At 42.5% G+C, this 21,633-nt stretch overlaps 1 protein-coding gene across 4 annotated transcripts in view; it reads left to right on the top strand.

The window, feature by feature from the left end:
* Positions 1–7,626: 7,626 nt before the first annotated feature.
* Positions 7,627–21,633, top strand: part of MACROD2 (mono-ADP ribosylhydrolase 2) — an 881,430-nt gene continuing 867,423 nt past the window's right edge. For all 4 annotated transcript variants that reach the window (XM_033054610.2, XM_033054611.2, XM_033054609.2 and 1 more), the window contains exons 1-2: positions 7,627–7,778; positions 11,451–11,567. In XM_033054610.2, the coding sequence (XP_032910501.1) occupies positions 7,733–7,778; positions 11,451–11,567 (163 nt within the window). In that variant the 5' untranslated portion in view covers positions 7,627–7,732. The remainder of the gene's footprint in view (positions 7,779–11,450; positions 11,568–21,633) is intronic.

Below are 21,633 nucleotides of genomic sequence, written 5' to 3'. Positions count from 1 at the left end.
GAAGCATTGCAAGAAAAGGAGCAGGAGCATGTGTTGTATTTATAGGGGATAAAAATAGACTGCGCTAGTAATGGAAAGATCAGCAATAAACAACACAAAATGTTAGGCGAAGCAAACAAAATGCAAGAGAAGACAAAAGAGCAAAGTAAAATTAGAAAGAAAAATTACCTGGAAAGTAACCATACCATTGCTTCAACAGACACTCTCCACCCCAGCTTTTTCTTTTGTGTTGGACTCTACACGGTATAAAGCCACAGTCTTTGCCTAAAAGCCATGCTATCCAGCAGATGTCTGAGACTACAGCAGGATCAATGTACTGCAGGAAAGGTACAGAGTGTGGGGATACACTCACTCACCCTATGCATTGTGGTATTCCAGTCAATTAATCGAAATTCCTCCCACTATTCCCTTAAAGCTGGATTCTAGATGAAAACGTAAAAAGGGTGGTGGTAAACTTCAACAAATCCAGCCAAGGCTGGGACAGGTTGCCTGGAGAGGCTGTGAATCCACTACCCAGGAGGTGTTCAGCACCTCACCTGACAAATCTCTGAGCATCCTAGTGCAACCTTGCTTTGAACTTCTGTAAAACTTTCAGCCACAGTGTATCCATGGTTCCTTCATTTTGTACATGGGGTACCACACACAGAATGTCACTGATGTTCATTAGCACCTGTACTTTCATAATCAAAATGTGCCTTGGTGTTTGCTTCCAGTCTGTGCACCAAAAGGAGTGTAGGAATGGATGGATTTAACAACAAAATCAACCAGAAATTGTGAGAATAGCAAGCCATTAATAGATAGCATCATTTGGAGGGAATAAAGATAAATCAAACAAAATAACCAAGCAAAGGAGAGAGATGGGAAAGCAGACTTGAAAAATTCAGTTATTTCTTGTTATATATGAAATAAACATATATTTTTCAGTGGTATAATTCCACTGATTTTGATGATGCATGTTACCTGTTGAAACAAAAATATTAAGATGTATAACATCTACATTCAAAATAGCCTCACTTTTTATCAGCTGTTTTGTACCAGCTTTACACTGTATGTAGTTTTAAAATTTTGATTTATTTTTCCAGTTCTTACATCATTTATCTGTTCTATCTGCTCATTCTTTCAACTCTCAATTGCCTCTTAGCTTTCTTTCTTTTTCTCCCTGTCTGGCAACAAAGTTGTTATAAAAGACAAAACAGATAAAATAGCAGAATAATGACAGTGGATGTCCCCTCTGGTGAGATTTCGATTTCCTCAGTATAGAATGTATGACATTCTTTCATGAAAGCTTTCTCTGATAATGTATTTCAGCCTAATTTAACAATCAGCATGTTAGATGTCTTCTAAAGGTATTCCCATCTTTTATTGGTTTTAGCAACCAATTACTTCCCAGCCCAACCAGCCCCAGTTCAGCTTGACAGTGGCACAGCATGTTGGAATAAATCACTCGCCTTCTGCCCTTTGCTGTCTTAAAATAAAAACCCAAGCATAGATGTAGATGTGTGCAGTGATGAAGGAAGAACCAAAACAAGAAAATGCATGTTTGCCTCTTCTTACAGTCACCTGGCTTGAACGTTTCTAAGGCCAGGATGTTGTTTTTCTGGAAAGAAGAGAAGCTATTATTTAAGGAATTTTATAACTAGGGAATTTTTTTACTACTACTGTAGATTAACATTATGCTTTCCTCTTCTAGATATGATCCCATTTAATTATGTTCTGTCCTTGCAGAGACACTTGATGATAAGAAGGTTGTACACATCCTGCGGAGGTCAAGTTCCCAGCAGTCAGAGTACATCAGTGGTGCTGGTGAAGTCAGTGGAATTGCTTTGATGTACTTTATGTTTGAGCACATGGTTAAACCCTGCTCCTTTTTTTTTTTTTTTTTTTTAACTCTGTTATTCTCTATTGAGGTCACATTGACTTTCATTCTGTTTGTGCTTTCAATCTCTATTTTTTACTGAGGACATTGTAGGCTGAACAGGAATTCCACTTTTTCGAGCGGCATACAGAAGAGTAATTTCCTACTTAAAGTTTTCTTCTCTACCAAGTACTTTGTGGAATACATCTTAGTTCATTCAGATACATCTTAGTTCATTCAGATACAGAATGACTGAGATTTAGAGTCATTTCTGTTTCCAACAGCCACTAGCAGAGGTCTCAAAAAGTTGTCCAAGCACCACCATCAACACCTATAAACACTTGAACTGTGGCAAACTCCCAGAGAGCCAGTCTGGGCTCTGAGACTTGGGACACTTCTTTTTTTCCTCATCTTTTTCTCTCTGAGCCAGGAATAGTTCCAGGAGCAGAAGACAGTTGCAGTCTGGATCTACTGCTGACTTTTTCAGCTTGTATTTTTATCTCTTCCATATGATACTGATCCTGGAGAGAAGCCTAACTCGAACATTCCTGCCTTTTTTCCTGGGTCTTCTGCTGCACATAAAAAATCAGGTCTGTGGGGTTATTGTGGAAACTCTGAAAAGCTCTTTCTCTTTTACCTTTCTCCCTTGCCTCCTTTGCCTATGGATGTAGTGAACAGCAGCACTCACTGCAGAATTCAGGTACAACATGGTAACAACATGCAGCAATTATAACATGTGTCAGTCCCACGTGGTGTACATAATCACATCCAGTATTTTGGAACTGTAATTAAGTCTGGGGAAAATGCTCAATTCATTTACACCACCAGACTGAATTGTGTTAAAATACCACTATATTGGAACAATGTTTTCCAAAATAGTTGATTTAACATAGGTCTGACTTCGAAGGATCTACAAAATTCTCTTCTTAAAGTTTGTAATGCTGCAACAAATCAAGAATGAGACAAGTGTATATCAAAATATTAACAAATGAGTCTTGTCATAAGTATTGCTTAATAATGTATATATATTATATTATTTGAGCAATTATCTCAAATTATTAATGTGTTTAATATATTATTTATTTAATTTAAAAATGACGGTATCTATATACAACCTTAGTGGTTAAACTGAAACACTGTGCAGTTGTTACTTGGGAAACAATGGAATAATGCAATCATACAAACATGTATCAAAAGTACAGAAACATTTGTCTTCCCTTTCTTTGAATAGTTTAGCTATCACATTATTTGATGGACCAAAAGATAGTTCCCTGACAAAGTGGATGAAAATCATAAAGCTGTGAGTAACAGGAGTTTATTGCCTTTCATATTCACCTCCACTTACCCACTTGGACAAATGGGGCTTGCAGTTACTTGTTTCCTCTTTAGCACATTTGACCAAGGCAACAAACCAAATAAATTACAGGTAACAGTTTATCAAATGCTTGCAGGCAGTTAACTCCCATTCTTCTGTCATTCAGCATCATTTTATTAGCAGAACCTTGACCCAGGTGTGCCATGAGCTTGGAAGTTCAGTAGGTGGGATGCAGCTGTCACATGAAAGATGGATGATGTGCATTTTATGTTTTCAATGCATGTTAGTGGATCTCAGAGTGGATGTGCTAATAAAAGGTGACATCCCACCAGCGATATTGTGGGAGCCTTGGAAAAAGGACTCAGAACAGTTCCACCATGTGATAAGAACGGACAGGAGGAGAGACTTCACGGTTAATGTACAGGGGCTGTGAGTTTGCATTCGAATTTCCAGCAGTGAAAATGTGCGTGGCACAGGGTTTATCAAAATCAGCAGGACTGTGTATAATGCACAGCTTGCTACAAGGTTTGAAAAGAATAATGATGGTTGAAATAAATTTTTATTAAATATAAATAATTTATGAACACATTTTAGATTATTATATTGCTCTGTTATTGGTGTAATACATCAATTTTGTTTAATAGCTACAGATATTATACATTTAAAAAGGTAATACATGACAAATGAATTTTTTCTTAATGTGTGAAACTGTCCTCAATGTTCTGTTGCTTTCTTATTTAATGAGGTAGAAACCGAGGAAATAATCTGAACATAGATCTGCATTTTAAATTTTTGTCAATAAGATTGATATTTAAATTATGAAAATTTGAATTATTTAAGAAATCTAATTTCATATTTACCCTTTTCACTGTATTCAAGGCAAAAAAAATGAATAAAGTGTAAAAAACAAATAAAAAACTGTTTTCCACTGTAAACAATGAAAGAGATGCTTATTGCCATTTTCATACAAATTGTCTTCTTGTTAAACTTTGCCTTTTCTCACAAAACCGCCCATGGTTCAATGCCCACAAACACAGGCCCTGACCCTGCACCACATTGTGGTTGTGAAGGTGGCACCAGTTTGCCCTTCCCTCTTTGGCACAGAACTTTTCAAATGTTTTTAAGACCACCAAGACTTGGAACAGCCGACTTTCATTCCCATCCTATTTCTCCAGCAACTGAAATTTTGATAATTTCTTTAAAATCTGCACCTCAAACTGACTCTCTCCTGGTGTGCCACGGCTCCCACACCCCAGATGATCCCCAGTGCTCATCCAGTGGCCCCAAAGTTCCTCCTGCAGGGCCCTGGATCTGCTCAGCTTTGCAGGATCTGCTGTGCCACTGCCTTCCTTTTGGCCAGGATGGTTGATGGCAGTGGAAATGCTGCACGTAGGGCCCTTAATGCTGGTTCGCTTGGATGATCCAGCAGTTTGGATCGAGGCTCTAGCTCTCCTTTGGTACATTTATTCACTTCTATAGCATACTATTCACTATCATATTAATTTACATTTCCTATTATATCTCTAATGGGAACTCTCTAACCAGTCATTACTTTATCCATATGTTAAATGTTAATTTGGCAGCTATTAGTATTCTGCCTAGGCTATATATCTCTTAAATACTAATTTTGGACATTGCCCAGTTTTCCTGTCTTCCTCTGCAGAGCGTCACCATTCTGAATTTAGTTCACTAGGCCTTGGATGGACTAAATACACACAGATCATTAAACCAGAAAATATTTTCATGCTCATTTTTTCAACGGAACATTTTTAAGCCCTTCTGAGCATTGCTTTAGCCCTCGATGTATACAGCTTGCTACAGTGTTCTCAGAAAATAATCTCCCAGTTTGCAGCATGATGTTTTCATCCAAATACTGAAATGCTACTTTTCAGGTGAACTTTCCCACCATGTATGATAATACTGATTGTTTCTCTGCCTTCGGGCCTCCAGAATCAACAAGTGAAAGAAGACAGGTCTGCTCTTATCAGTCAGTGGCACGATTTCTTACTTCTTCAGAGGGATCAATTGTATCACCAGTACCTGAAGAATAAAAACATAAAATGCAGTAGGAGTTTTCTCACTGGAATTGTAACATTTAGACACTTCTATTTTTAAGTTGAAGACTGGTTTTATTTCTGTCTTTTACCTTGTCTTTAATTTTGGTGCTGGTGTAAACATTAGGCTTAACTTTTTTCCCCTTTATATATATAGATACTTGCTTTAGATATTTTCCAAAATTGTGGCAGTTGTAGCAGCTTATACAAATGAAAATGCAGAATGCATGCAGATGGCGTCTACAGGAAGAGAACTAAGTTTTCTCTTTCTCCCTTTTGGTCCAATAAACATTGATTTATAAAATGTGGGACAGATCCCACAGGACACTAGAATATTCAGTAGCTTGGTAAATATTCAATGATCTAGGATATGCGTTCAAATATTTGCTCCACATAATGGATGTAAAAAGAAGAAAACAGAAATTTATCTGGTGAGTTCTCTCTCTTTTTTATTATCAAGATGAGAAAATTGTGCTTGGGCTACCAAGGCACATCACCTGGGCAAAGTGAAGACATCAGGTAAAGATAACAACAACCCTTCAGGAGGTGATCTAATATGAATGTTCAAATATGCTTTGTAAAGAGGACTCAGTGATTTACTAAAAGGTAAACTGGGTTCTTCCTGCATCACTGAGGGGGGTAAGATAAATGATTTTACTGTAAGTAACTGTACCAAGATTAATGGCTAGAGATGCTAATGTTTGTGTTTAGCAGAATCTATGAGAAAAGAAGTGAAATGTTGCTACAGAAATGTTGCTAAGTTGTACCTCACCTTTCTTTGGTATCGTTGAAGCACAAGAATGTATCACAAGAGAAAAGCCAGCCCTTGACCAGGGGCTGCACACAAGGCATTCTCTGTATGGTTTAGCTGGAATTCCATTTTCCATAGGAACAAACAAGGACGCTGTGTTTGACTGCAGTCAGACATCTCTGTACCCCTGTGAACTGTTCTGTCCTGGTGAAGCTGTGTCAGGTAATCAGCACAGCGAGGCTGTGACGTGTCTTTTGTCACACCAGCCCCTCATCACTCCTGCTCTAAGTCAAGCACCTGCTGTAGTCCAGGGGTAAATCCATTCACCTGCACGGCGAAGGGCTTTCCCTCCACAGGGGCACAAGTGAAGCTAAGAATATCTGTACAGCTGCAGGGAAGCTTTTGTATTTATTTATTTAGTCCGTGGAAGTTGGTATGAAGGAGAAAATTACTCTTGGTACAGAGCAGGCTGAGTGGCCCAGGGACCACGGGACCTTTGGAGCCAGGTGGACCTTGGCCTCTGCTGCAGCTGGTGGTGATTGTCACAATAGGTGGGCATATGGGCTGGGGGTGTGGTGTAGGGATCCCAGGAATCACAGAATCAACCAGGTTGGAAAAGACCTTCAAGATCATTCAGTTCAACCTTTGAGTGAACACCAGATTGTCAACTACAGTAAGTGACATGTCCAGTCTTTTCCTAAACACCCACCCTCAAGAGTGGTAACATCACCACCTCTCCGGGAAGCCCATTCCAATATCTAATCACCCTTTCTGCAAAGAAATTCCTCCTAATGTCCATCCTGAACCTCCCCAGCCCAGCTAAAGACTATGTCCTCTTGTCCTGATGCTGGTTACATGGGATCACACGGCTGTAAGCCTCCTTTCAGGGAATTCTGGAGAGTGACAAGGCCACCTCTGAGCTTCCTTCTCTCCAGGCTGAACAAGCCCAGCTCCCTCACAGGACTTGTGCTCTAGACCCTACCCCAGGTCTCCCGCCCTTCTCTGGACACACCAGCGGAGCCCCGCTCCCGGAAAGCTCAGTTCCAGCAGCTGTTTTTAACCCGGACGGGGCAGTTTCCCGTGTCCCGGACGCTCCAGGCTCTCACGGCTGCCATCGCCCCACGGGAGGCGCTGGCGGGCGGGCAAGCCCGGCCATGCTGGGGCGCGGACCCCGGCGCTGTCGCTCGGCAACAGCCCCGCCGCCCCGGGCACAGCCGGCACCGCCGCAACCCGGAAGCAGAGGGGCGGAGGAGGCGGGCGGGGGGCGGCGGCGGGGCGGGACGGGACAGCGGTGCCCGCCTGCTCCCTCCTTCCCTCCCGCCCCGCGGGGGCTCCGAGCGCCAGCCCCGCGCCGAGCACGCAGTGTCACACCCAAGCACCCACCACGCCGTGTCCCCTCACAACACACTCCCCCAAAGCCTGCCGGCCCGGCGCCGCCGCGCTCAGGCTCCTCCTGGTCGGTGCGGGGGGAGGAGAGGAGGAGGAGGAGGAGGTGGCTGCTGAGCGGCGGCTGCCGGAGCCAACGGGCGGCGGGGAGCGGGGCGGGCGCTGCGGGGGTGTCGGGGTAGAGCGAGGCGTGACCCGGCTGACGGGCACCGTGCGGCGGGCGCGGAGCCGGAGCCGGCGGGATCAGCGGCACCAGCGGCAGCGGCAGCGGCGCGGGGCGTCGGTATCGCTCGGCTCTGGCGCGGCGTCTCCTCCACCCCCTCGTGAGCCTGGGGAACCTGCAGCTCAAAGCCGCCGCCAGCCACACCACCATGTACCCCGGCAACAAGCGGAAAAAGCTGTGGCGGGAGGAGAAAGGTATTACTGCCCTTCCTAGTGGTCGGGCCCGCTTCTCCCGCCTTTAACCCCGCGCTGAGCCGGCAGGGAAGGAGCAGGGGAGCGGGGGGTGGTCCCGGTGCCCTCAGAGCCGCCGCCTCACCGCGGGGTGTCCGGCAGCGCTTCCCGCCGGCCGCGGCTGAGGGGACGGGCCGGGCAAGGGGCAACTCCGGGCTCTGCGCGCTTGTCCTGGGCTCTCCTGGCTGGAACAGCCTCCATGGCAGCCCGGGCGTGCGGGAATCGGGGATGTTCCCCCGGCAGCTCGGTGTGTCCGTGAGGGGCGGAGGGAGGGCGGTAAACAACCCCCTGTGCCGAGGGCTGTCCGCCCCCGAGTCACCTTGTGGGAGTGTTTCAGGCCGAAAAGTTGGGCACATGCCCTGCAAACGTGCTGCTTCTCCTTTCAACGCGGTTGTTTTCTGAGGGAAACACGGTTTATTGGGATCTTTGGTGTAATCGGTTTGGATTCTGCTGTCGTTCAGCCGGAGTGAAATGAGAGTCTCAGAGCTCCCCTACGTCCCATCTTTTGAACTATTTATATATATTTTTATATGTATTTTAAGGAGCCCCCACCTGTGTATTCTCAGTTTATAAAACCCCTAAGCCAAACTCCGGAGCACGACAACTGTGGGCCAAACATCTGGTGCAGGCATTGGTTTTTTTGGTACTTTATATTGATCCTGGGGAGAGCAATGTAAAAACTAAGAAAAAATTCACAGAGTGGAAGTACAACATTTATGTCTGTGAGGAGGAAAGCTTAATGCATTAATAGATGAGGAGAGGAAGAAAAACAGATCAGAGGGTCATATTTTAAGTTCTCTTTTTTTATTTCTTCCACCACCTGTATGACTTTATTTCAAGCTAAGAAAGCACAAGACCAATTCAGTGAACAGGATTGAAGTGCACAATTCTAAGGAAAAATTGTTAAAACACAAATTAACTTATTTTTCTGTAGGTTAGTTGCTACTGTCAAACTCCCCTCAAATGAAATGAGTCTTTCTTTCAAGCTGTTTTACAATCCATGTTTCTGTAATAAAGGTGAGGCAACAAATTACCACCTGGGAGAAGTTTCTGTTTTCAATGAAGAAGGTACAGTTAAATTGTCTCAAGCATTGTTATGTATGATCAACTACAACTGACTTTCCCCTTAATGTTGTGTGTTTTTCTTCAAAAAATGCAAGGGGCAGATGGGGAAAAGTTAGTGATAGGCTCTAGGGAATGTTCTTATTACTCCCACTTGTCTTTCGGCTGTGAATTTGTGGCCTGGCAGGTGAACTCAAACCATTGGTAAGGAGGGCAGAGTGGAGAGTCTGGGAAGAACTGGAGCTGCTGACACACTTTTGTGCCTCAGTCTGCTGTGAGGATGGTGGTCTCCATCAGCGTGGTGATGTTACTGAGTGCAAGTCAGTGCTGCTGGGGTTTTTCCATCCAGGAAGCATTTCTGGCCACAACTCCCTGTCTTTTTGCCCAGAAGGAAGAGCATTTGCCAGTCTTCTGGTCCAGTATCTTTTCCAGCACCATGCTGATGGTGTTAGGCCCAAGTACTTAGAGTGAGGAGGGCAGAAAAAGCTTCACCCTTTATTGCTGGTATTGCCCTTCAGTTTTTAGCCCTGTGGGACTGTTCTTATCAGATACCGGTTTGCTAGTGAGGAAAACTGTAGAAGCCCAGCATCCTTCCTTCTTACCCAGTCAGTACTCTGGAAATCAAATCATGTCAGGGTCTGCCTTCACCTTTCACAAGCGCCCCTGAAGCCCTGCAAAGCTGGCTTTGCTCACTGGCTCTGTTCTTCCCATGAAACTGAGTGCAGTTGTTCTCAGCCCTTTATATTCTGAAGCACTTCTTAAAAGGAAAAAAAAAAGCACTGATTGCTAAATATTGAGTTCAAACCCACTGACAGTACACTTGCTTTTCTTAATTACATTCTTGGTAATTAAGGGCTGGTGCATATTCTCCCAGGGGAGATCATCCTTGAGGACAGCTGAAACGGAGCAGGAGTGGAGGTGATTTTGGAGCCTTAGACACAGGACTGGGCTGCCTGCAAACTCCCCAAGTTTCTGCCACAGGCAGAAAACTGTACTGGCAGTGAAGGCTGTTGGGAGCATCCTCTGGGAGGTTTGTGTATAATTAAGACTCAGTTTAAGTTCTTGCTGCTGACTCACTAGAGCAAACTTTTGTAAAACTTTTTCTGTAGAGGAGAACTTGTGTTTGACGGCACAGGACTCTGTTGCCTCTTCAGCAAAAGGCACCTAGACTTGCTCTGCTTGTCAGTCCCTCAAAACTGACACACTCTCTCAGGCCTGCCTGCCTGTAGGACTTCCAGTGTCAGATACTTGGAGTTTCCTGTGGCTGGAGTTCAGTAACAGAGGTAGGTATGCAGCTGTGACCCTTGTTGGTCACTTCTGCTTGGCAGGTGTAAGTATCCCCATGAGATACCAGGCTGAATAAGGAGAGAGAGATGTTTTTGTCAGCTGAAGAAACTGGTAATATTGTCAAAAAATACCAAAAGAAAACTTATTTAGGGAGACTGTGCTCAAAACTTGCCATATTACACTGCGCAGCCTACATAATTAGGAAACTTTATTTTGAAAAAAACACAAGCAAAAGAACACCAAACCAGACCCCAGTGATTTTCTTTTATTTTTTTTCTTTTTTTTTTTTTTTAAGGTTTGGTCTGAGAAGCAGTTTCTGTGTTCCTCTTTTGCTGCTTCTTCAACTTGAGGTGAAAATGTTCTTTTTATGCCTGCCTGGTCCTTCATGTAAACTGCAAATTACATAGGTCTAGCTTTTCCCTACACCCCCAAAATTTCTTCAGTCATTGAACAGCATTTACTACTGATTAACACATCAAGAAAAACTGTTATTGTGGTTAAAGTAGCACAGTGCTACTGGTAAAAACAACCCAGAAAGTTGGGTAGAGTATGGGTGTCATGATCTTCTCTATTGTTCTTTTTCTTTTCCGTTCTTCTTTTGGGAGGGAAGAAGCTCTTCATGTTGTGCTGAGCTAATACTAAGCATTGATGAAGTAGGGAGGGAAAAGAGGATGTCACTACAAAAATCTGCTGAAGTGCTGGGGTTGCTCGCAGTTTTGGTCATTGGGATGGCTTTTTTTTAATTATAAAAGTCCATTTATAGCAGAGTCTGAAGAAGAGTAAAGTTGATAGTAGCTGTCCTCCTTGTGCGATGTTTGAGGCTTTTCACTAAACATCTGTAAAAAGAGGTTGTGACTTTCTCAGGAGAAAACAAAAACTGTCTGTATGTGTTTTAGTATGGTAACCAGGTGTGTCCTATAAATGTTCAAATTAAAATCTCTAACTTGCCTTTTTTACCACCCTAGACACCTAGCAACTGACAGAAAGTTTGCTGTAGCTGATCTCTTTTGTTATGTCGTAGAATTTGGTTAATTTATGCTCTCTGCCTTTATTTGAACTTTTGTTTTTCTAGCTCTGGTTTACAAATGCAGAACCTACAGAACAGACTTTTATACCTGAAAACTCCCTATCAAACAACAATTCTCTACTAAAGTTGGGAATTTTCCCAACTAAATTCTTTGCTGTTCTGTGATACAGGAATTAGCGTGGCATGGGTTACCGCATGGCTCATATGCAACAATGTTGAAAGCATGTAAAACTTTTCTTCTTTCTCTTTCCCCTAAACAGAGCGTTTGCTGAAGATGACCTTGGAAGAAAGACGCAAGGAGTACTTGGGGGATTATGTTGCATTGAAAACTATTCCAACTTGGATGGAAGACTTGAAAAGTAAGAGTGAAAGTGATGGTAAGTAAAGTGGGGGAGTTTTAAAATGCAGACCACTCTGTTTACTCAGTCTGAAGTTACTTCTAGGAAGGCCAAGACTTAGAACCCATGTTGTTATGAGTAGTGATAGCCTAAAATTGGGATGGGGTGAAAAAACCCCAACAAAATTTGTTAAAGCTTCAGTAGTGTCCCAGAACTCTGGTGGTATCCCCACAGGGAGTCACTGACCTTTAAGTGTGTGAAATAGATCTTTTCTTCGTGAATCTTACTTTCTAGATACTCCAGCAGTCAGTCATGCTGAAACTTACTGAGCATAATGATATGGGGAATCTGGGCAAAACAGTGTTGTAGGTGACCCAAGAGCAGAGGCGAAGTATGCAAGTTGTGTTTGTTTTCTAAGAATCCAGAAACTGAAGAAGATGGACCTCCCTTACTTTTCTTTCTTGGGCTGAGGAACATCAGTCTGACCTGGATTAACTCCCATTTCCTGGGCATGTGCAGCCTTATCATGGTTGTGATCACCAGTGCAGTTGTTTAAATGCTTACAGTGAGAACTGACCAATTATGTGAATCCTGTTTGCTGCCTTGTTCTTTGTCTACTTCTCTTTCATTCACTCAAGGGTGTGGAGGAATAGGGATGGCTTCTGAGCTGGTTTCTTCCTCCTTTTTAAATTTTTTAAAATTTTTTTGTTGTTGTTGTGTCTTGCTGTGAAACCTGTGTTTTTTTGAAGGAGTATCTTAACTGTGAGAACCTAAAGTGCTTCCTGCCTCTGCAAATGTAGGACTAATTTTCTGACCCCTTTGTTATCATTAAAGGCAAATACTGGCCTGGGTGAAGAAGTGTGTAGAGTAACCTTGTGGCTGCAGTGAACTTGGACTTTATGGTGATAATCCAGGTGAAATGAAACCTGGAGCTAATCTGCTGTTTTTAAACTGGAAGGCTGTAACACTTATTTTAGCACAATCTGAATGAGCTCACAGATTTTTAGATGTCCTTGTCAAAAGCAGCTATTGCTATTGTCGACTCCTAAAAGCATCTGGAATAACTTTGGAAGTGAAAATATGTCAAGAGATTGCTGAGCTCTTCAGCTCTGCTGAGTAGCTGTATTACATCAGTACCCGTGGATCTCTTTGTCCCGTTTGAGTAGGTCACTTACATCTTGCAACATCAGAAAGCCTGTCCATCTAGAAAACAAAGGCTGCATAAAAATAAAAAGGATTACCTGACTTCTTGCAGGTTGATTTTGGAGGCCTGTGGTGTATGGGAATATATAGTATGTCATGTGGTTTAACTGGGAGACTCTTTATCCTTCCTTGCCCAAACTATGTTTTTATTCCAGCTACTCTCAGATTCTCTGTAAAGCCCTGAAATTCAGATGTTGCATTACTTGGGCTGCTGAAAGTGCCAAGGTGTGGATTTACATTGCGATTGCTGTTACACTTCACAGGAGCAAAATGTCGGTGTCTAATATGTGGGTATTGAATCATTCTAGTGGTGAATTTATTTCCTTGTAGCTGCTCTTGCATTCTTTCCGTTAGTACCTAGTACGATGCAAAAAATGCTGGAAGGCAAAAGTTGTGCTGGAACACTTCTCTGCTACTCGAAGGTTTTGTTATACTGTATATGCAGGAGAAAATACCCTCAGTCACTCCTTTTCTTTGATGTATTTGTTGTAAGTAAGCCATGTGTAAGAGTGAACTTTTGGAAGATTGGGCTGCTGAAATGCTTCCACACTTCAACTGATTAGGACAATTAAGAGAAATGTGTGTACTATTGTGACTGTTACTGCATCTGTTTCAAATATTTCCATTAAATGTTGACCCTGTTCTGAAGGTATCAAGTGTGTCTAAAAGCTGGTTTTTTTTGAGCTGAATAACAGAAAAAACTAGAATTTAAATCCTATTGCTGATGACAGCTTTTGCTGTGTTTGATGAAACATACAGAGGGTAACAGGCACAGCCTGAATGAGATTCTGGAGAGAACAAGTGAATTCCCAGGTGTGATGGAATCAATGATGATCCAACAGTGCCATGCTCAAGTTCTGGTATTTTCCTCAAGTGAAAGGTGGCTGCTTGCACTGACAAACAGAAGAGATCTGAAGGGGGGTGATGGTGAAAATAAAATCTGTAAATCTGTGTATTTGTCAAGCCAAAATAACAACTGATGGGGAATTTGGAAAAATTCTTTACAATTCACTTGCAATACCATATACAGTAAAAAAATGACAGATTGATTAGTAAAGCACAGAGTGGCTCTTCAGGAAGAGTGAGGAGAAATCAAGCAACCAAGAACAAATCAAGTGAAGCAGGCACAATCAATCAGCTGCTGGAGTTGGAAGCTGTAGGAGAAGGGCAGAGCATCTGAGCTGGCGGCCATCCCCACAGACACTCAGTACGCAGCTGGAGATTACAGGTGTTCACTGCTGCACAGATTTTTGTACTGGATATTAGTAAAAATTGTGTATACAATGTAAAACCTTCACAGTGCCCATTTTAAAAGTTTTGAGTGACTTACTGGAGGATGTTGGGAGGTTCCAGTTAGGCATACATTTTTGTTACGTGGAAGTCTAATGGAAGATCATTGGAAAGTCTGTATGCAGAATTATGCAAACTGAAATGAGGTTCATGTTGGGAAGGAACCAGTCTCACTGCTGGGGTACTTCATGGGCACTCTTTATTGGCAAATTGGAAGAATATATCTTAGTTTGTGGAAGAATGTTTTTTTTCTACCCTTCTTCCTCTCTTTGATAGAGGTTGTGGTCAGAACTAAATCTGAAGAAAACCAGCAAAGCTTGGTGGAAGTTTGGTGTTTTGATGAGGATGGAAGCCTGTAATAGAGCAACATAACAGAGGGATGTGCATCTATGGGAAGCCCTCCTGAGGAGTAAAGTTACTGAATTCTGAGTGGTAGCTGACAAGGACTTTGTCTCTTTGTAGCAGCAAAGCTATTATGCAGGTCTACTCACGTGGACACAACCAGCCATAAGAAATTAAGTTGGTGTGTGTTTTGGCATGGAATTTGGTCAATGTTTGTGTTAAGTCTTGGTTTTGGGAAGAAGGTGGCACAATGTGGATTGCAGAGAATAAGCTTGGTGCCTACTTTTCTGAGCTAAGGGAAGCAATCTGATGTGGGTATGTTTGTTTCCAGAAGGGCTGTACTGTCAACACCCCTGTTTTTGGTGTGCTGCTTGCCAGGCTGCACAAGTGGATCTCAGAGGTCAAGGGACAATTAGTGACAAGCGACCCCCTTTAATGTCAAAAGGGAGTGGTAGGAAGGCAAAACATTTGTTCTTGAAGTGGTCCTGTAAATATAAACTTTCTCTGGTTTAACTGTATTAAGGAAATGAGGAGACAAAGAATGAGCTTGCCATAGAGGGCTGGGTAATGTGAATATTCTATAATGCATCATTCTCCCAACTTATCCTTCTGATATACCGAAAGCACATACATCTCATCTGTTTTCTCCTGTGCTTTGAAATAGAGTGTCTTCCTGACAGCATGTGAAAAATGAACTTGTTTTATAAAGCTCTGGAATTTATATCCCTTTGTTTCAATGCTATTTATTACATACCACTTTGTTAGGCACTCATCTTGTACAGCAACAGGAGCTGATGTTGCTCAGTGAATAAAATGCCACCATGCAGACTAACAACTAGAGTCTATTTTGGAGTTAAATGCATATATTGGTTTTTTTGTTGGGTACACACTAATTCCTGAAGATACCTTTACCATGCTGTGGTGAATTTGAGAGGTGACTTCTGAAAGCTTTTCTGGAAAACTTTGTTAAAAATTAGGGTCTGGAGAATTTTGTTGTTGCTGAGTTTTGTGTGCCACTGGTAGAAAAATATTTGTTGCATTAACTGGGTAATTCAGAAGATGGAATAAGTGATATTGTTTAGTATAGTCCTCCTGACTCTCACAGCCCCTGGAATTCATTGGTATAACAGTGATGCCAAGCAAACAGCTAATTCAGGTGGCAATTTAAAGATCTTTGCTAGTGGTAGGAATTACTTTTCGTAGAATGAAGTTAAAATGGAAGGAGATCTGCAGTCCTTTTAAACAAGTCTTAAAATATATTTAGATGTTTTGGCAGTCTCTGAATCGTTTTAATCTGTTTTTTAAAGAACATGATATGGCTCAAACTATTCAAATTAATGTATTTTAACACTGAGGGGTTTATGTTTAATAACAAGGTTTGGATTTAATAAAAGCACAGTTGTACTATGAATGTGTAACTTTCTAAATAGTCACAGTGGGTTGACACAAGATTACAGAGATTAAGCATGTAGATGAGCCACTTCAAATGCTTCATGGTGAAAATGTGTGGTAACACTGTACTCTGACCAGCATTTCAGCCAAACAAGTAAGAAATGGCATTCCTCTAAACCACTCAATATTATCAGTGATTTATACAGAAAAAGAAATTATGTTCAGCTAGAACACTGAGGTTGTTAGATGAGTTTGACAATCACAAGTTCAGCCAGTAAGAGCTGTATGAAACCTGTGTGCTTCAATACCATCCCCCCACCAGAAATCCAAGTCCATCAGCTTTTGTTGTGATTTTTTTTCTTACAATGACTGTCTTTATAACAAATTTTTAGCTGAGTGACAGGGATGAAAGTAAAGTGAGAGAACTTAGTGTAATTTTTGCTGTCTCTCAGAGAGATGCTTTTGCTATTGAAACTCCTGGTTTGATGAAGTTCAGAGTGCAGCAGTTTTTCTGCTGAGTACACACAGAAAACAGCAATAACTTTTGTTCCACTGTTCAGGACTTCCTCTGTTACCTGTGGCTCTGAATGTGAATTCCAGCTTTGCCTTAACTCGTGCTGTCTTTGGTTTTGTCCTTTCTTTTCATGTGTTGGCATCCCACTGTTACTCATGCTAAACATCACCTGGTCTCTTCAAGACTGGTGTGTTTAAGGTTAGAAAACTGTGTCTCCTAGATGCACATGGAGAGCACTGCTTATTAATTGCTGTGTATAATACCTGGGGATCACCATGAAGAAATTGACAACTGTTGTTTCTGTGAAATATGTGAGGATCATGGTAATTAATTATTTTGAATACTTGTGAAATTAATATGCTTTGTGTGGATGTGGCTGGAAAATCTGTTTGCTCAGTTCTACTCTGTCCATGTTATGTGCAAATTAAGGAAGCAGCAAAGGAATTAGAAGGGTAAGAAGAACAAACCATATTTACAGCTTCCTAGTCTGTGCTGAAGGTGTCTAGGAGTCTGTATGCCCGTAGCATAATGTGGAGTAACTTTAAGGCTGAGTTGGTATTTGGCTGCAACAGAGGGTTGCAAGGCTGCCAGGGCAGGAGGATGTAACCAGATCCCTGTGTGCTCTTTGGTCATGCTCTTGGCTGTCCTTTCAGGATGTGTCCTGAACTTATACAAAGCAGCAGAGTGGGGCAAATCTGACCATGATCTGGTGATCCCACACACTCTTCTGGCTTTCCCAATACATACCTTGGCTATTGATTTCCAAAGCTAGACTTGCACAGTACAGAAATGGGAATAACTCTTTGTCATGGTTTAATGTACAGTAATTTCACGAATACAAGCCGCAGCAATTTGACAAAAATTTTGGTGGAAACCCGGAAGTGCGGCTAATAGTCGGGTGCGGCTAATATGTTAATAATTTTCTGACGTTTACAACCCCAGATGTGCCAGCCAGAGTGCCGAGCCAAGCACCTGTCAGTAAAAGCCGGCATTTCGCAATTGTTACAGTGTTACCGTGTTGCCCTGGCTCCCTGCAGTCAGCACGGGGGGCGGGGAGAGAGGCGGGAGAGCTCTCTTCTTCCCTCCTCTGCCGCAGCCCAGGGGAGGGGGTGGGGGGTGGGGGGGGTGCTGCCATTGCTGCTGTTCGGGGAGGACGGGGGGGGGGCGCGCCGCCATTGCCGCGGCCCGGGGAGGGGGCGGGGTGCTTTGTCCGCGCCTGCCGCTGGCGCCACGGGCGCGGGAAAGCTCCGTCCCCGCCTGCCGCCGCTGCCGTAGGAGCGGGGGAAGCTCCGTCCCTGCCTGCCACCGTGGGGCAGCGCCGACCCGGGGTGACCGAGCCCAGTGGCAGCGGTGGCCGGCCCCGAGCGGCAGCACCGTGCTGGGCCACCTGGCCCCGTCAGCGGCCCCTAGCGGGCCGAGCCTGCACAGCCTTAGCTCAGCCAGTAAACCCCGCCCTGCCGCGGTTCTGTTACTAATTGCACGCGGGTCCTCGCTGCGAACGACAGAGCGGCTTATATTCGGGTGCGGCTTATCTATGGACAAAAACCGAAATATTTGCCAACACCCAGAGATGCGGCTTATACTCAGCGCGACTTGTATTCGTGAATTTACTGTAGTTTGCTTTTAGTTAGGGGGGGATAAATCCACAAGCTATAGAAGTGATTCCCTGTAAGGACCTTGGCAGCTTCCTTTGGACCTGACAGAACCAATCAGCTAGTTTTGAATATTGATACCCTGTTAAACCACTTGAGAGATGAATATGCCTGTGAAATCACATTTAAAGATGAACAACACATCAATCCTCTGTTGAGTGAGAGAAAAAGAAAAGGATGAAGACTCACCAAAAAGCCAACATGGACACTGTGGTCAGTGAAGAAGGAGTCAAATTCCAGATGGGAGGGCAATGAGGAGATGCCTTAGTTTTTTTTTTTTTTGGTTTTTTTTTTGGGTTTTTTTTTGTTTTTTTTGTTTTTTTTTGTTTTACAAATTCTCTTGTAAAGCTGTGGTGGAGATGTAATTGATACATCAGACTTTTTTTCCCCTGTAACTCATGGAGTGCACTGGGGGCATGTAGTGCTGTAGCCATAGCCATGAGCAGAAGCACCAGTGTTGAAGCAAGCAGATGTTGAAGTAACTGTGATCTAATGAAAAACTTGGACAGAGAGAAATGAGAAACCTTGCACCAGGGATAAAAAATGTTTCTATGCTAGAAGAGCTCATCCTTAAAATTGCACCCCAATGAGCTGGAATGACCCATAGTGGTGGTTGTGGAAACCAAACTGTGGGAGGGACGTCATGATTTTTCTGGGCGGCTGCTATTTATGAAGATTAAAACCACCAGAGAGCTGTTTCTTGTGGAAAAGTCTGCATGGCATGGCAGGAGAGACTCTTAAGTTCTTCTAAGTGAACTGAGGAAAGATGATTTTTAAAGTGCTAAACTGCTGAAAGCACCAAATTTACGTCTCTATGTTGTTAGTAGAAAAAAAAAAAACAGTTGGAGTGAGGAGAAGTGGTCTGAAAGTGTATTCTGATTTCTTATTTATTTTCTTTTAGTTCTGCTAATAAAATGTTCTTTATACCCTTTAAAGTTTTGAGCCTGCTTTGCTCTCCCTCTAATCCTTATCTTGCAGCAGAAAATGACTAATAATTCCAGTGGGTGCACTGGCATTTGGCCAGCCCCAGACCCACTACATTACTTGGCACATTGGCTGGAAATTTGGATTGGCAAACCAAAACCATTATACTCTTTAGGTGCAAGTTTACTTGAGCGTAAACTGAGCAATGATCTCTGTGTGTGTTCATTTGTTTCTGGAGCTGAATCATGTCTAGTTACTGATATCCCTGATATATGTAGATAAATTAGTGTGCTTAGTTTAATGGGTGCAGGGAAACTACACAGACTGAAGATATATTCAATTTACTTTGTGATTTTTTGGTGAGCTTCACACTAATAACCTTCATAGGATGGATTAGCTGCCAAAGAGATGATGTTTCTTTTACAGTTTGCATTGAAATGTTTTTGGGAAAAACCAAGAAGTTTCTTGCTTTCAGCAAGTATGAGATAAAGATTCTTAAAAAGTTCAGATCTGTTTATATAGATTAAGAACACACAATCCAGTGTAGCTAATCCTCTCTCTGAGCAAGTAAATCAGTTGTCTTTGATGTAATTAAGATGATGACTTCTCTTTAAGCTGCTTCTCTGTGACTTTTTTTAACAAGGTAACTTCCATACAGCATTAAACTTATACAGGTCCTGGATAGAGTTATTATTTTGTGGTTCTTCTCCATGCAGCTGAGAAAGCTCTCTTATCTACAGTGGCAGACAGCTCCTCAAGGGGCAAAAGTTAACCATAGGAAAGGATGCTGCTCTCAACAATAAATTGATAAATTGGTGTCCTTATTGAGGCTTTGCAAGCTCTTGATGGGTTTTAGAGAGTGATAGTAGGTGGGAGATGCAAAGGGAAGTTAGGCACATCTTTGCCAGAAAGAATAGTTTTAATGTTTAATTACTGGTGACATGAATCTTGACCAGATGAATAACTTTCAAGCTTCTGTCCTGTGCAGTAAGAGAAACAAACCCTTTTTTTTTTTTTCCTGTAGCTGCTGAATGTCACTGGAATAAAGTTTTGTACAGTGGTCCCTAAGGATGTACTTAGTAGAGTTAGGAAGTCAAGATGATGCAGTGTGCAGTCAGCTGGCAGGCTCGTTCAGGGTGTGAGGGAGGATGGCTTTAGCAGCAGTGATGCTTTAAGTTGGGATCGCTGTTCCTCAGAAACTGCTGAGAAAAACTGGAGGTTCCAGCTTGGAATACTTTGGTGGCTGACTTCAGTAAGACAGTTTAAGATATTCAGAAGAAAAGTAGCAGGTTATATATTTTGGCTTCTGTCTTTTCTTTATAATTTTTTTCCATTCTTCTTTTTATATATAAAGGAAGAGCTTCTTTTGAGTGTGAGGGATTGCAGGATCAACCCCCAAATTAATGTACTGCTCTGCAAAGACAATTTCAGTAAGCCACCTAGTTTTGCTCCATATGGTAACTTGGCTAGTGCCCTAATCTATAATTTATGATGGATTGTGGCATATGTCCTCACAGTCTTTTGCAGACAGATGTGAGCCAGTGTGCCAACCTGATTAGAAGCCATGTGCCTATGATTAGGTTGAGGCCAAAACCAAACTGTTAAATGGTACCCTAGTTATGGCTCACTAATGTGGATCTGTTGCCTGGCTGTGTGACTAAGATATTTTCAACTGCAGGTGGAAAAAGCTGATGTCCTTCTGCAGATGGAACCTTCTTTTGATTAGATAGGTGGAGACTGGTATGGCTTGGTTTAATTTGATGTAGTTTATATATGACAGGTATTTATGAAGGTGCTGAACTACTGCCTCAACTAGGATTTGTTGCCTGGCTCTTTATAATCAGTGATGATGCAGGGTAGGCCACCCAACTCTGAGTGTGGGAGGTTTGCAACAAGTTTGAATACTAACCTCACACTTGAAGTAATGATACTGCTTTAACTCCCTTGAGGGTGTTGGGGGATCACTGGTGCAGCTTAAGCTCACCAACCTCTCTGTTTGGATCATGTTAATGAACTTTTATGTGTAGCTGTATTTGCTTCATGCACAGTTGAACACTTGATTACACATGTGTTAAAAACCCAGTCACTGGAAATAACGTAAGTCTGACTTCCTTTTTTTGATTCTGTAGACCCAAACTGCTCAGCATGTAGAAATGTCTCTTAACAAGACAGCAAGGGTTTGAATAATGGTAGTGTAGAATCATAAGGTTGTTAAGATTGCAAAAGACCCCTAAGTTGATGAGTCCAACCATTAAATGGTAGTAGTTACTCTTGTGAAGTGATATGTGGCTTTCTCAATGTGAGGACATCTAGCTGATGTGTAATTTGGAAAATCCAATCAAGAGAAAATTTCTCAACCCTATAGGAAGTGCTGCTTATTTTTTATAATGCCCAGAAAATGCTCTTCTGTGATGGAGAAAAAGCTTAACAATCCAGTTGAAAGATGTTAAATTTGGATTTTGCACATCTTTAAAGGACATTGAAATGATACTGAGAAATATTTGCTATTTCACTGTGCAGTGTGAGGGAGAAACATAATGTTTATGCACAGAGATTGTCCTGACACTTGCAGACTACTGCAAGTTGACTTAGCATGTTTGCAGAAATGTGTCACAAAAGCCTTCACCACAGTTTTCAGTTGTTTTTTTGGGGGGATGGGATGCTACAGAATACACTGTTGGAAAATGAAGCCTCTCAGCCTTGTGCTGATGTAGCCAGTACCTTTATTTCTGAGAGTGGAGGTAGTGGTCTGCAAGCACCTTTGCACTATTAGCATCCCTGGGAGCTG

This window comes from Catharus ustulatus, chromosome 3 (assembly GCF_009819885.2).
Source record: "Catharus ustulatus isolate bCatUst1 chromosome 3, bCatUst1.pri.v2, whole genome shotgun sequence".
In the NCBI taxonomy this organism is placed as follows: domain Eukaryota; kingdom Metazoa; phylum Chordata; class Aves; order Passeriformes; family Turdidae; genus Catharus; species Catharus ustulatus.
The sequence above is the reverse complement of the archived record's forward strand: the minus strand, read 5'-3'. Positions and strand labels throughout refer to the sequence as shown.